The sequence below is a fragment of the Hyperoodon ampullatus genome, assembly GCF_949752795.1.
Source record: "Hyperoodon ampullatus genome assembly, chromosome: 15".
In the NCBI taxonomy this organism is placed as follows: Eukaryota; Metazoa; Chordata; class Mammalia; order Artiodactyla; family Ziphiidae; genus Hyperoodon; species Hyperoodon ampullatus.
Genome location: NC_136928.1, coordinates 30,732,202 through 30,748,698, shown reverse-complemented (window position 1 = coordinate 30,748,698; position 16,497 = coordinate 30,732,202). Strand labels below are relative to the sequence as shown.

At 39.6% G+C, this 16,497-nt stretch overlaps 1 protein-coding gene across 1 annotated transcript in view; it reads left to right on the top strand.

Moving 5' to 3' along the window:
• Positions 1-580: 580 nt before the first annotated feature.
• The window catches only part of APLF (aprataxin and PNKP like factor), a gene marked incomplete at its 5' end in the record, with an annotated part of 92,499 nt that continues 76,582 nt past the window's right edge, over positions 581-16,497 (top strand). Inside the window, one exon of the mRNA XM_079720515.1 lies at positions 581-676. Within this exon, the coding sequence (XP_079576641.1) occupies positions 581-676 (96 nt within the window). The remainder of the gene's footprint in view (positions 677-16,497) is intronic.

The window sequence follows — 16,497 nt, the reverse complement described above, 5'->3', positions numbered from 1 at the left end:
CCCCGAGCACGCCCGCCCAAAGTCACCTGTAAGCGAAGACCCTCCTACCTACTGGTCCGTAGCGACCTCTCCTTCAACGATTTAAATCTTCCGGATTTCGAATCCTTCCCCTTCAAGTCCCTCACGTCCAGCTCACTCTAGCCCCGCCTTGCTGGCTAGTATTTCGCACAGGCGCAGAGAGGAGCGCGCATTACCTCTTGGGATTGGTAGTTTTTCCAGGGCGTCTCAGCTCGGCAAGCGAAGAGACGTGGAGGCGCCACAGACTACAAAGACCGGTGTCCTCCGAGACAGGTGGGCGGTGAGAAGGGCTGGGGGGGTTTAACCGGGGCTTTTAAACAATAGTTTGGAGGCGGTGTGAAGGGGGAAATCCCTGAGTCAGTCACTGGTCTGAGTGGAGGGGCGGGACTCCGTACCCGCGCTGGGGCCCCAGCTCCGCGCGGCCTGGTCACACTCAGGGGCAGTCTTTGCTCCACCTCCCCCTGTGTTTTCCGGGGGCCTGCATAGGCCCCGCGCCTGTCCATGGAAGGCGGAAACGGCTGCGGGGTCCGGCTCCTCGCGAAGGGGTCTAGTCCTCGCGGCCATGTCCCGGGCCTTCGAGCTGCAGCCGCAGGACGGCGGCCCCCGGGTGGCCCTGGCGCCGGGGGAGACGGTGATCGGCCGCGGGCCGCTGCTGGGAGTAAGTGAGGCGGAGGCTCGGCGGCCCCGGAGAGCCGCGATATCTTGGGCGGCTCTTGAGGCCCTACTCGGGGTCCTGCCCCGATTCCCCACCGCGCCGGCCAGGCCTGTCTGGATTTTAGAAGTTTGGGGGCAGCACGTTCTTCAGTGAACTTGACTTGGGTTATCATCATTATAATCTTACCCGGGGGTCGGCAAACTGTGGCTCTGGCTCCAAATCCAGCCTGCTTTTGTTTGGACCCACATACCAAGAATGGTTCTCAAAGTTTAAAATGTAAAACGTAAACAAAAAATCCATATTAAGCGTTTCAGGGAGAATAATGGCTCTAAGGGTTGGTGATATTGCCTCTTGGCTTGATAAGCCACAGTGTTTACAGTAGTTTCAGGCCCTTTACAGAAAAAGTTTGCCAACCTCTGATCTTAGTTTTTCTAGAATAATTTCTTTTAAGCTTTGGCTCCTTTGGTGGTACTGTGTCGGCTTCACTTTTATTGCAGTAGCCTTTTTCAGCAACAGTGGCTTACCCTTCAGTAGTGTGTAGTATTCCAGGCATTGATCTAAGGACTTTACCTATACCAACTTCTTAATCCTTTCCAAACCCTATGAGTTAGGTGCTCTTATTATCTTCATTGTTCAGATGAGAAAATTGAGCTATGGATTGGTTATTTAAAGGGCACACACAAGCTTTTGGACGCAGAGTGCCATTGGGCTCTGTACTCTTCCTCTGGGATGTTTAGGAGTTAGAAAACTTGCCTGTACCGTTCTGGAATTTTGTAGCTCTCTCCCTAAATACATATATATTATTTTCTCAACATTCAGCATGTCTTGTTTAGTGCCTGCTTTGCGCAGCATGTCGTGCAGACCCTAGCAGTGCGGGGCACACAGGGATGAATGGGTCCTTGCCCTCCAGTTTTCTCTTGGACTGTCCCGACACACCTGTATCAGTGAGCCAATACCAGGGAGTAAGGAGTGTGGTCTGTTACCCTGGTTAACCTCCAGTGTCTAAATGGAAACATAGGTATTAACCTTAGGACTCCTCTCCAAGCAGGAAAAGGAGTGGTGGTTCAAGGTGGTGGTGGGGAAGTCAGTTCTAAAGGGGTGTGAGTGTATGTGTGCGTACATATGTGTGTATGTGGTAAGATTATTGAGAAAGTTCCAAGTTCACTTGCCGGTTTGTTTGTGGGTTTTTTTGCTTTGTTTTGTTTTGACTTAAATGTTTGTTATTTTTCTTCATAGTTTATTAACCTATACAAACGTTTGGTGGAACTGTCTGGAGGTTTCCTCCCTCCCTTCCTCCCTTCTTTCCGTCCTTCCTTTCTTCCTTCCTTCCCCTTCTCCTCCCTCCTCCCCTCCCTCCCCCCCTCACTTTATCTCAGAAACAGAGTATGTGCTTCATCTAGAAATGTTATGTCTGATTACTAATGAGTTTTAATTTCCTTAACGTACTGTATCACTAACACAGAGTGCTGAGGATCCCGTTAAATGATGGATGAATTTTAGGCCTCTGTTTTATAAATTTGGCATCGGGTCACAGACCGATTCATTATTTGTAGCTTGATCTTTGTGTTAATAGGCTTGCTAATGCGAGAGGAGCCTATTTGGTTTCTCTTTTTTTTTTTTTTTGCGGTACGCGGGCCTCTCACTGTTGTGGCCTCTCCCGTTGCGGAGCACAGGCTCCGGACGCGCAGGCTCAGCGGCCATGGCTCACGGGCCCAGCCGCTCCGCGGCGTGTGGGATCTTCCCGGACCGGGGCACGAACCCGCGTCCCCTGCAGCGGCAGGCGGACTCTCAACCACTGCGCCACCAGGGAAGCCCGGTTTCTCTTTTTAAAAATGGTAAGGAATAGAAAGTCAATTATCTGGTCAGGATTTAGCTTTTCCTTTTTGAATAGTCATTCAGTGATGAGATTCAAGTTGCCAAGGTAGGTTATTAGAAGTGGTTACGAACGATACTAGATGTGTGGAAGGAAAACCTTGAAAAACAAATTACCTTGTGGTTCTAAAGATTTTGGAGCTGACAGACAGGTGTTTCTTCTTGGCAGTGGTTCAAACTCCACCTGAGGGCTGCTGTTTCAAACAACAGCAATTCCAGTGAGTTGGTTGGTTTGTTTTGTTTTGTTTTGTTTTGTTTGTAGTGTGTGAGAGAGCAGACTTAGTAAACTCAGGGAGTTTATTGTAAATTCATATCTATCTGAAGTGATTAATAATAATCAGGATGATTTTTGAACTCTCTTAACTAGCCATGTCTTTTGGAGACAAGTTTCACGAACCTGCATGGACACAACCTTTAGGTTTATAATTCCAATGTGTAAAGCATTCTTTGTGGTAAAACAATTTGACCGTGGGAATGCCTTCATGTCTTTACAGTGGCAGGAAAACCCTTATAGAGAACACTTGTAGACAACAGAGCACAGTGAAATTTCATTTTCTTGTTCCCTTTGCTTTAGTGTAATTCATCAGGGAACCCAAGGTCTTTATTTTCCTAAGTTGTAATTCTGTTTCCTGATCACCATTTAAAAGGTTTTACAGCAGGATGAATCTCCAGGGAGTTATCCTAGGTGAAAACAAACAATTCCAAAGGTCACATATTGTATGATTTAACTTACATACTGTTATTGAAATGACAAAATTATAAAGATGGGGACCAACTTAGTGGTTGCCAGGGCTTAACGAAGAGGTGAGGGAAGCAGGAGGGAATTGGGTATGCCTGTAAAACAACAATGAGGGATTTTGTGTCTTGTGTCTTGTGTCTTGTGTCTTGACTGTGTCAATATCAATATCTGGTTGTGATACTGTACTGTAGTTTTGCAAGATGTTACTGCTGGGGGAAACAGTAAACAGTACAAGAGATCTTAATGTAATGTATCTTTTCACCATGAATCTACAACTATCTTAAGTAAAACAATTAGTTTAAAAAAGATTTTACAGCATCTCAAACAACAGAATACCATTAGGCCCAATTATTTGCTTTATGGTTTTTCTTTAATTAAATCCGATTTTGCTCTTAAATGAAAACTACTCTTTCTGATTTCAAATTTTCCTTATTCTGTTTTGATAGCAGGGATTATAGGACCCATTCCTTTATGATCCATTTTCCTCCAAGGAAATAGGACAGCACCAGGTATCTAGTTAAAAAGAGAAAGGGCCCTCAGGTGGGGATGGGGATAGTCCTGGGCTCTAGTCCAGACTCTTCACCGGGTATCAGTTCACCACTTCTAAGACTGTTGTAAGTGTCCCACAAAGTTTATACAAAGTAAGCACTCCCAGGCCTGGCAACTCTGCACTGTTCCTACTTGTTGCCAGACTTCACCTGCTGCGGCTGTCTGGTCTGACAAGGTTTGTCCCTAGGGACGTGCCAAGCACTCCTACTTTGCCCTGCCCTCAGTTATTAAGCCTAGTACAATTCCTGATGCATCGTAGGCCTTCACCACATGATCTCTTCCTTTTCTGCATCTCAGCCTCACTCTTCCAACCCTCATAAAGAGCCTACTTGCAACTTGGGTGTAAAAAGGAGAGCGTAGAGTTTTGAAGTGAATATAAATATAGTAACGAGGCAGTGCTACCAACTGCTAAAGCTTGAGGAGTAACATTCATGGTGGATTGTGTTAGCATTTTTTCTATTTTATTGACTAATTAGTAAATTCAGAAAATAGCTAATGAATATATACTATAGTTAGATGGGAGGAATGAAGAAGAAATAAGTCCTTGCTCTCAGGAAACTTATAGTTAGTAGGTATGAGAGACATAGAAGCAAGTAACTAGAAAGGGGAGCTAGGCAGGCACCTCCAGTGAGTGAAGTGGGAGAGAGTAAGAAAAATAACACAGGGACACACCGATAGATGACAGCAGTGTCGTAAATGACAACTGCCTCAGTGCTGAGGCCACGAGGAGAGGACTGTGTAATGCAGTTTCTGCTACTCACCTCCATTCCACCTATTAAGTGTCATATCATTTTTCTCAAAAGTAGTAAGAAATCTAGATTTTTAGATATAACCTCTGATTTTTAAAAGTTCACATTAAAAGTTTTGTTTCAATACCTTGAGCCAAACAGAAGGATGTGACGTGATACAGAGAGGTGTAGGAAGGAACCCACAATTAAGATGGGGGCTCAGAGAAGGCTTCGTGAACACACTGACATATTGAGCTGACTTTAAAGTGTTAGAACAGTTAGAATATTGATAGGTCGAGAGTAGATAGGAAGGGAAGGGCCCTTAAGGCTAAATTAAGGATTTAAGGCCCTAAGGTTGGAAAGGGTAAAGGGTAAGGCACATTGGATAATTGGATAAGCGTTGAGTAGACTTGTGGGATGATCACATTACATCAGTGATTCTGTTTAACTTTTACAGACATTGCTTTTACAACAGGTACTAGTTTTCTTTCTTTTTTAAAAATAGGCTAACCTCCTGTATCAACATCCCCGACCACAGTGGTATATTTGATGAACCTGTATTGGCATGTCATTATCACCCAAAGCCCACAGTTTACACTAGGGTTCACTCTTGGTGTACATTCTGTAGCTTTTGACAACTGTGTAATGACATGTATCCACCATTGTAGTGTTACAGAATTCTGCCCTAAAAATCTCAATGTTCTGTCTGTTCATCTTCCCTCTCCCCTGCAAGCCCTAGCAACTACTGAACTTTTTAACCATCTGCATAGTTTCACCTTTTCCAGAGTATCGTATAGTTGGAATCATACAGTATGTATATGTAGACTTTTTTTTCAGATTGGCTTCTTTTCATTCAGTAGGATGTATTTAAGGTTCTTCCATGTCTTTTCCTGTTTTTTTAGTGATGAGTGATATTCCACAGTCTGGATGTTCCACAGTTTATCCATTTGTCTACTGAAGGATATCTAGGTTACTTGCACATTTTGGCAATTATGAATAAAGCTGTTGTAAACATCCACGTGCAGGTTTTTGTGTGAACATAAGTTTTCAGTTCTTTTGGGTAAATAATAAGGAGTACAGTTGCTGGATAGTATGGCAAGAGTGTGTTCAGTGTTGTAAGAAACTGCCAACTGTCTTCCAAAGTGGCTGTACCATTTTTCATTCCCACTGTCAGTGGATAAGAGTTCCTGTTCTTCCACATCCTTGTCAGCATTTGATGTTGTCAGTGTTTTAGATTTTGGCCATTCTAATAGGTGTGTAGTAAGTTGCTTTTCATATGTATTTTCCAATTTAATTCTTTAAATTGTCATCTCCCGGGTGCCACTCAATGTGAATACGAGAAACCAGATTTGAAAACCACTTTTAGACACACTAAGTGGAATGCTTGGCACAGAATAGGTCTTTAAGAAATGTCTGCTGACCTGAACTAAATGTATTTGGAAAGCTTCATTTACCAAAGTCCCAAGTGGGGATTTAGACCCAGTTTTATCTTACTAAGCTGTGCTTATATTTTTACTCACTATGTTGCCTCTGTCATAATATATTAAAGTTGAGGATGAAGTTCTCACATTTGTATAGCATTCACTGTGCAAGCAGAATTGCAAGCCAAACGGATTGAGTGGGTTGAAATTTCAATGGCAGTGAGTCAGCACAATTTCATCATATTGGCTAACAATTTGGCAACCTTGAAGTAGGAGCTCAGAAAGTATTGGATTTTACTTTTAAAAGTCTGAATGATCCATATTTCATTAGTATTGTGGATTACATGGGTGTTTGTGAGGTAGTCTGATAACCTACCTCTTATTTACATCATTACTCATGTGAGAAAGTATATTCACAAGTTTCAAAGACCACATCCAGTATATTAATAACCTTATAAAGAGAGATCATGCCTAAGTTGGAGTCTGCCTAGAGAGCCTCTGGCCAAAATCAAGTCCATTTCCTCAAACTTGTCTTAGTGTCAGAAATTGCACTTTGATACATTCCACATGGAATGATATTAAACAGCTTGTGTCAACTAGCTTTTGCTCTGTTGAGAAATAAGGTCTCCTTATCATCTAATATCATGGCAGCCTTAGTGTTGATGTCTGAGCTCTGGACTGTGGGCTGGACCCAATACTGGGGATCACTCTAGGTAAGAAAAGTTTATGGTTTGTCAACTGGTTTACAGTAACCAGTCTTTCTTCAATTCAGGTCTTAATTTTATTTTTATCTTTTTTTATTTTTATTTTTTTACCATCTTTATTAGAGTATAATTGCTTTACAGTGTGTCAGTTTCTGCTTTGTAACAAAGTGAATCAGTTATACATATACATATGTCCCCATATCTCTTCCCTCTTGCATCTCCCTCCCTCCCACCCTCCCTATCCCACCCCTCTAGGTGGTCACAGAGCACCGAGCTGGTCTCCCTGTGCTATGCGGCTGCTTCCCACTAGCTATCTGTTTTACGTTTGGTAGTGTATATATGTCTATGCCACTCTCTCACTTTGTCACAGCTTACCCTTCCCCCTCCCTGTATCCTCAAGTCCATTCTCTAGTAGGTCTGCATCTTTATTCCCGTCTTGCCCCTAGGTTCTTCTGACCATTTTCTTTTCTTTTTTTTTTTTTTTAGATTCCATATATATATGTGTTAGCATACGGTATTTGTTTTTCTGTTTCTGACTGACTTCACTCTGTATGACAGACTCTAGGTCCATCCACCTCACTACAAATAACTCAGTTTCGTTCCTTTCTTGGCCGAGTAATATTCCATTGTATATATGTGCCACATCTTCTTTATCCATTCATCTGTTGATGGACACTTAGGTTGCTTCCATGTCCTGGCTGTTGTAAATAGAGCTGCAATGAACATTGTGGTACATGACTCTTTTAGAATTATGGTTTTCTCAGGGTATATGCCCAGGAGTGGGATTGCTGGGTCATATGGTAGTTCTATTTTTAGTTTTTTAAGGAACCTCCATACCATAGTGGCTGTATCAATTTACATTCCCACCAACAGTGCAAGAGTGTTCCCTTTTCTCCACACCCTCTCCAGCATTTATTGTTTGTAGATTTTTTGATGATGGCCATTCTGACCAGTGTGAGATGATATCTCATTGTAGTTTTTTTTTTTTTTTTTTTTTTTAATGGGCCTCTCACTGGTGTGGCCTCTCCCGTTGCGGAGCACAGGCTCCGAACGCGCAGGCCCAGCAGTCATGGCTCACGGGCCCAGCCGCTCCGCAGATGTGGGATCTTCCCGGACCGGGGCACAAACCCGCGTCCCCTGCATCAGCAGGCGGACCCTCAACCACTGTGCCACCAGGGAAGCCCTCATTGTAGTTTTGATTTGTATTTCTCTAACGATTAATGATGTTGAGCATTCTTTTATGTGTTTGTTGGCAGTCTGTATATCTTCTTTGGAGAAATGTCTGTTTAGGTCTTCTGCCCATTTTTGGATTGGGTTGTTTGTTTTTTTAATATTGAGCTGTGTGAATTGCTTGTATGTTTTGGAGTTTAATCCTTTGTCAGTTGCTTCATTTGCAAATATTTTCTCCCATTCTGAGGGTTGTCTTTTGGTCTTGTTTATGGTTTCCTTTGTTGTGCAAAAGCTTTTAAGTTTCATTAGGTCCCATTTGTTTATTTTTGTTTTTATTTCCATTTCTCTAGGAGGTGGGTCAAAAAGGATCTTGCTGTGATTTTCAGGTCTTAATTTTAGATTTTGCTTACTTGCCACACAATATAAGTTTGGGGAAAGAATTTTATGGAAATTATGCCTAAAATAGATCCCATGCTTCTTTAGATTTAGGCATTTTCTCATAATACAGGCTTAAATCCCATAGCAGATGATTTTCTGTTTTTCTCTACTGTGAAAGTTTGAATTTGTCTGTTGTTGATAGAGCAAACCAGATAATCTTATGTGAAAGCACTGTAAATTATAAAGTATTGTACAAGAAAATTGTTATTATCTTAGCCTGTGGTTTGTTATGTAGCTTATTCTGAAAAAAACAAATTTTTCCTCTTCTCTGTTTTTCCATTTATAGAAACCAGGCTAAATGGGAACACTGAATTCATGAGATATATTATTCCTGTCTGTGATATTCAGAAATTTCTCTAGGAAAACATTGTCAGAAAAATTAACTGATGTTGGTTTTTCAGTAAATATTATATATGGACAAAAATGAAATGATATAAAGCAGAAACTAATAAAAAAAATGAAATGAAAGGTCCGGTAGCTTTTCTACTTTTACTTTATTCAGGTTTGTTTTTTACTTTTAGGGTTTTGGACATAATAAACAAATAGGTTAGAGACCTTGGTTCAAAATATCTAAACATTTCTGCTGATAGCATAAGAAAATCTTCATTTTGTTTGACTTCAGTAAATGCCAAAAATAAATATTTGGCAAACAAATCACAAACAGTTCTTTTATGTTTTCATGTCTTTTCTTCTACCACAAACTCCATGTCTTAAAAATGGAGAAAACTTGTACATGTGTCATAATACATGAAATAGCCAATTCAAAGCCAGAAAATCAAAGATAAGGGATCCACATTGTATTAATACAAAAGTCATATAAAAACAGAGATCCCTGTCCCCATTCAAGACACGGTCTGAAGAATTCAAGTAAAAAGGGTTTGTTCTATAGTATCTGAAGAAAACTTACTGTCATTTTAGCTGTTGCTAACAAGAGATAGGAGTGATTTCAGCGTAACTCTTCAGCCTGTGTATCCTTCAGAATTTCTTTTCTAAGCTCCTGCTGTATGCTGTGCAGTTCTTTTAGTATTAAATGTTCTTGTATTTGAATGCTTAATTTAGTTAGCTTTTCTGTTTTCTAATACTCCTTCTCTCACTGACTGAGCATAAACGAATTTGCTATTAGTGTCCAGTATCAATAATAACAGTTGTTAGAGTAGTGTGTGTTAATCATAATTGCTTTGGCTGCAAGTAACAGACATGTGACAAACAGCAACTTAATCAAATTAATTTTTCTTCTGCAGCAGAATCTTGGGCAGTCGGTCCAGGGCTGGCGCAGCTGCTCAAGGAACAGGCTTTTCTGTGGTTCTCCTTGGTCATCCTTTGCATATGGCTTTTGCATCTGTACTCATAAGATGGCTGCTGTACCTTGAGGTGTTACATATAAGCAGGAAGAAAAAGAGAAAGGCAGAGGGAAAAAGGTGCAGGCCAGTTGAGCCCGTTCCTTTTTATCAGGAAGACACTAATCTTCCCAGAAGCTCCACTATATTTTGAAATATAGTCTTATTGTTTTGTTAGGTGTGGTGAGGCCAACGGACCAGGAGATGATTATTGTTGAAAAACTAATTACTCATAGTTCTGGAGAGAAGTAAGGACACACCATGCCACACAGGGCCACACAAGGTTGGTGGAAGGCAGAGAGAGCTAGGGGAACTGCAGGAAAGCCTTTACTGTGGTTCTCTTTGGAGTGAATGGGCAAGGCAGTGTAAACAGAGGATGATCTAGTTTGAATAATTTTATGGGGCTCTGGGCCACCCCTAGTTGTCTGATGCCTAGTCCTAGGGTGGTTAGGGCCATGTAAGAACTAGGTAAAGCCATCATTGGGGGTGTGGCTTTGGATGGGTTCATTTGCATATGAAAGGTGCACTTGCCGGTGAGTCATTTACTGTTTCTTAGAATCAGTAACCCTGGGAGGGGTAGCCTTTCCCTAGTCAGCAAAGTCTTAGCTATCAAAGCATCAGATACAGAAACTAGAAAACATGGTTAATACACACTTTTTTTTTTTTTTTTACATCTTTATTGGAGTATAATTGCTTTACAATGGTGTGTTAGTTTCTGCTTTATAACAAAGTGAATCAGTTATACATATACATATGTTCCCATAACTCTTCCCTCTTGCATCTCCCTCCCTCCCACTCTCCCTATCCCACCCCTCTAGGTGGTCACAAAGCACCGAGCTGATCTCCCTGTGCTATGAGGCTGCTTCCCACTAGCTATCTATTTTACATTTGGTAGTGTATATATGTCCATGCCACTCTCTCACTTTGGCACATGGGCGTAGTTGCTCCACGGCATGTGGGATCTTCCCCCACAAGGGCTCGAACCCGTGTCCCCTGCATTGAGAGATGGATTCTTTACCACTGCGTCATCAGGGAAGCCCTTCTTTTTAGTTTTGATCTGAAGCTTATGTTGGCCTTATAAATATTTTGAGCAATATATACTTTTCTGTTTCCTGGAAGATTTTTATGTAAGATTACCAATATTTCTTCCCTAAATATTTGGAAGACTTCACTTGGAAACCCACTTATCCCTGGAAATCATTTTCTATAAAGGTACACTTAACTATACAAACAACTTTTTGAGTAGATACAGGTTTTTTAGATATTTTTTTCTTTCTTGGGTTAATCTTGTTAGGTTGCATTTTTTAAGAATGTGTAATTTTGGATGAATTTTCAAATTTATAAATATAAAATTATCATAATTTTAATAGCTTTATTGGGATGTAATTTTCATACCATAGTTTCAACCCTTTAATGTATACAATTCAGTGGTTCTTAGTGTAACCACTAAAAGACTTGTGTAACCATTACAACAATCCAATTGTAGATTTTTGTCCCCCCACAAAAAACCCATTACACATTAACAATGTTTTTTCATTCTCCTCAACCCTCTCAGCCCTAGGCAACCACTAATCTACTTCCTGTCTCTACAGATCTGCTATTCTGGGCATTTCATACAAACGGGACCATACAATATGTGATCTTTTGTGAGTGGCTGCTTTCACTTTACATAATGCTTTCATGGTTCATCCATGTTGTAACATGGATCAATATTTATTCTTTTTTATAGCTGAATGCTATTCTATTGTACGGATATCCCACATTTTGTTTATTCATTTATCAGATCAACATTTGAATTATTTCCACCTTTTGTTTTTAGAAATATGCTTCTCTGAACATTCACGTACAAGCTTTTGTGCAGACATACGTTTTTATTTCTCTTAGGTATATATTTAGTAATGGAACTGCTGGGTCATAGGGTAACTCGATGTTTAACGCTTGCAGGAACTCTCAAGCTGTTTTGTAAAATGACCGCACCATTTTACATTCCCACCAGCCATGTATGTGGCTTTCAATCTCTTGTCTTATAGCCTAGCATGTCATCTGTGCTGGAAAACGTTTCACATGTAGTTGAGCAGGATGAGTAATACACACTCTTTCTTATGTGCTTGGCTAGAATTGTGTCTCGGCCATCCACAGCTATGAGGAATTCTGGGCATTTGGATGTTTTTAACTGGGTACATTGTTACCCTAAACAAAATTGAAGTAATAGTAGTATGAAAGAAGAAACGAATAGATATTGATTAAGCAACTAGTAGCATCTGGTACACAGTGTCATGTGTGAAGAATTAGCGTCTAAAAAGTATAGGTGTAGTTTAAACCATGAGTTACAAATTCACATGCCTGCAGAGGCCAGGTATGCAATAAAGAGTGAAGCGGGCTAAGTGGAAGATTATAGGGAGTGCTGGGCACGCTGGGGAAGTGGAGGGTACATACACTCTTCAAAGTAAAAATTAAAAAAGATACTGTCTGAGTGATTTGTCGTGTGTTGGCTACCAGTTTGTGGTGCTTAGTCTAAATCGAAGAAATATTTTAAAACAGCATATAGAAATGTAGAAAATAGAAAGAGCATATAGAAAATAGAGGGTTAGTAATTTCACTGGAACAGGTGTAAATTAAATCACACTTCAATTATCATGTTATTTAGCAATCGTGTACACTACATTTTCCATTACCTGATGATAACCCTTTTAGTACCAACCAAAAATGTACCAACATTTTTGAAATTTTAACTATTTTTGCCTCAACTTTTCATTTCGAAAGATTGCAGACCTGCAGAAAAGTTGAAAGACTAGTACAACTAACACCTATGTATCCTTAACTTAGGTTAGTTAATGGTTAACATTTTGTCCCATTTACTTTTTCTTTATCTCTCATGTGTATAAATATATGTATATATATATATATATATATTTTTTTTTTTCCTCTTTCTCCTGAACTCATTTGAAAGTACATTGCATGCGTTATGGCACTTCATCCCTAAATATGCCAACATGTATCACCTAAAAACAAGGACATTTCTATATACATTATATATGTAAGTAATATAAATTATACTCGAGAAATTTGTAATTGTGCAGTAAATTTTAATATTCCATATTCAGTTTTACCCAACTTTCAAATAGTGCTCTTTTCAGCATTAAAAAAATTTAGGATCCAATCAAATATATATTATCTTCTTTAATCTAGAGCTGTCTTTCATGGCATTAATGCTTTTAGCAGTCCAGGCCAGTTGTTTCATAGAATGCCCAGAATTTTGATTTGTCTGATTGTTTCCACATAATTAGATTCAGGTTAAACACTTTGGGCAAGAACATTCCATCGGTGATATGAACTCAGAGCAGCATGTCAGGAGGCCCAGGTCTCTCTCTCTTTGTCCTGTTGTTGGTGGTTATAAATGTGATCACTTGCAGAAGGTGGTGTCTATCAGACTTCTCCAGAGAAGGTGCTTTTCTTTTTGTGAGTCATCTGTGAGTGATGCTTTGAGACTTCAGGAGTATTCTGCTTCCCATCAAGCTTTCACCTGAAAATTATCAGGTGAAATGATAATGGTGATAAAAAAGTATCACCACTGATACTTTACTGAGTCAATTAATGTTAGTAGTTACAAAATTGTGATTTCCTCATTCCATCATTTCTTCTGTGTTAGCTGTCATTCTTTTATAAAGAAAGGCTTTTTCTCCCAGTCCTGACCCCAGCCGCTTTCTTGAGTTCAGTATGAACTCATGGATTATTTTGTATTGAGTGTGTTATATTCCATTATTGTTATTATTCCTATTGATGCCCAAATTACTTTCAATTTTGCTGGATCTCTGAACTCTTGGATGTGGGATGCATTTTCAGCCTTTCCCACTCAAGGGGTGACTTTTTTGTGGTTCTCGCTCCCTGTCTTCTCTCTTCCTCCGAATTGCCACTTAAATTCTGTTCCAGCATAGATCCTGACGCTTCATCCGCATTTGGCATTTCTTTCCCCTCTTACATGTAAATTAAAGTTAGTGGTAATCTGTCTCCTAGTTGTGCTTTAGATGTGGAAAATAGGTGGTTTTATTTGCTGTATTTGTTGATCTCTGATTTTTTTGGAGGATGTGTGGTGTGATTAGAAGTTAGGTGGCTACAATTACTTGGTAGGACACTGGAATTCCTCTATTTTAACTACTTCTATGGTTTTCTAAGATGCGAAATGTCTGACTTTCAAATGAAGTTTTTGTTTAAACCTGGTGACTCTTGATAATCAGTAGGTTAACTCAGATAAGGCTTTAGTACCTTGCGAAGGATGTTATGCCATTCGTCCTGCTCCCAGCAGTCTCTAGCTAGTGTACTTCTTTGAGCCTTTATGTTTCTTTGTTTTTCTACAGCCTTTTTCTTTCCACCTGCAGACCAACATCATGGTTAATGCACTGACTACTAAACCCTATGCACTTTATTATCTGCTGTGAATAGACAGCTGGGAATTCAGATAACTCATCTCATTAGACTTGGGTGTGATCTTAGAATAAACAGGACCACGTGAAAGCCTGAAGGCCTCTTGGAGCTTTATTTAGGGCTTGAGTTTTCTTAGAATTTGCTATTTGCTTAATAAATAGCCATTCTTCCTTATTTCCAGTTTTTTAGTATGTTTTAGTTTAGACAGTCAAGCTGATGTTAAATCATCTAAAAATAATATTTTACATAATGATAATGAGGGAAGCAGTACAGTACCAAGAGCAAAGATGTCTTTAGAATCACAAATCCTGGTCCTGCTGCTTATTGGCTGTGTAACTTTAAGTAGTTTAAGTGGTTGCTTAACTTCTCTGCACTTCCATTTCTCACCTGAAAAATAAAGATAGTAGTATCTTCCACAGGTTTTGTGAAGATGAAAAAAGATATATGTGATAAATATAGAACAGTGCCTTGGTCTTGATAAATAATTGCCATTACAGTTAGTATGTTAATAAGAATGTATGAATATTTACTCTGCACGAGGAGCAGTGATTGCTGTTACATAGAGCAGGTCATCAGATCTTTAGGATCTGTTTGTAACCTTACCCGCTTCTCACCATCCACATCCCGAAATTCAAATAAGCTTTAATGATAATTTGTTAAATCTCTAAACTTTACATTGAAAAAGCATAAATTATTATTTTGTAACTTACTTATTATTTAGAGCTGTGGTTTAAAAGGGGCAGGTATAGCTAAATGCCTGAATGATGTTAATTTCAAAGACTCTTTAAAACACTTTTGTGGGTACTATAGAAATGCACAGCTTGTGATGAAATTACATTGTTGAGGAAACATGTGTCCACTAGAGGTCACATTATACTTTTATATTATTGCTTCCTGCAAAAATATGGTTTGAAAAAGAAAGAAACCCAAGCCGGACTATTACAGGAACCATCCTTATATGTCATGGTTTTATATTGGACAGTTTCTTACTCTGTTGGTTAGAAAATCAATTTGTATTATTGAAGTTAACAATGAGATATTACTCTCCAAGTTATAAATAGAAACTTCTTACTCCTCACCACAGAATAATTTGCCGTTCTTGAAACTACTTCTGAATGATTACGTGTAGGCGTAGAGTAATATATGACCGTTTTTCTCAGGTATTTATTTTTGTTAATAAGTATGGATTTGGAGTCCTACCTGCTTGAAGAGTGACCTACACAAGCAACTTAAATTCTCTGGACTTTCAGCTTCCAAATATGTAAAATGTGAATAATAGCTATGACAGTATTAGGGTGAAGCTCAATATTTAAGTGAAAGTTCTATGCAAATGATAAAATCTGTGCAAATGGTAAAGTGGATTATTAGATAACTGCTGTTTGGGGCCCACTAAGGCACATTATGGGAAGAATATAGCAACCTCCAAATTTCTATCCTCTCTTTTCTGACTGAATAGGCTACTAGTTTATATTTAATTTTCTGAAATAGCCATTGTGGCTAATAGTGGATATATTTTAAATAGGATGCCTTTAAGATATTTTATTTTAGAAAATGTTCTAAAAATCAACTGTAGCTGTGCGGAATATTCACTATGTGGAACTTATTCCACTGCGATGCTTGATGTTACTGTTTTTATATAGTCACAGCCTTAAGTGTGGAATTAGTCGTTGGCTAAAAAAATGAGTACTGATTCCTGGAAGTTTCATATATTTGCAAGTTTTTGTAGAACTTAATGGGTTTACTTGAATTTAGGCTTTGTTACAGTCTGCTTTTTCTGATAATTTTGGTCCTGGTGTGGATAAGGTCAGAGATGAAGTGATAGATACTAAGGTAATGAAGAGGTAGGCTGGATAATTATGGTGCTAAGTAAAATTGGTGATTAAAATGTTTTCATTACATAAAGTCACAAATTACAAAGGTAATCTTAACTGTTCTGTTAATAGCCGTGCAGGGAAGGCTTGATTGGCAATTTCAACATTGAAAGTGCAAACGATTTTTTTTTTAATTGTGGAGAGGGGAGATCGAAAGTGCAGAAGTGAAGGTTGCAATTTATTTTTATTATTACTATTTTTTAAAATATTTATTTATGGGCTTCCCTGGTGGCGCAGTGGTTGAGAGTCCGCCTGCCGATGCAGGGGACACGGGTTCGTGCCCTGGTCTGGGAAGAACCCACATGCCGCGGAGCGGCTATGCCCGTGAGCCATGGCCACTGGGCCTGCGCGTCCGGAGCCTGTGCTCTGCAACGGGAGAGGCCACAACAGTGAGAGGCCCGTGTACCGCAAAAAAAAAAAAAAAAAAAAAAAAATTATTTATTTATTTGGTTGCACCAGGTCTTAGTTGCGGCAGGCAGGCTCCTTAGTTGTGGTATGTGAACTCTTAGTTGCGGCATGTATATGGGATCTAGTTCCCTGACCAGGGATTGAACCCAGGCCCCCTGCATTGGG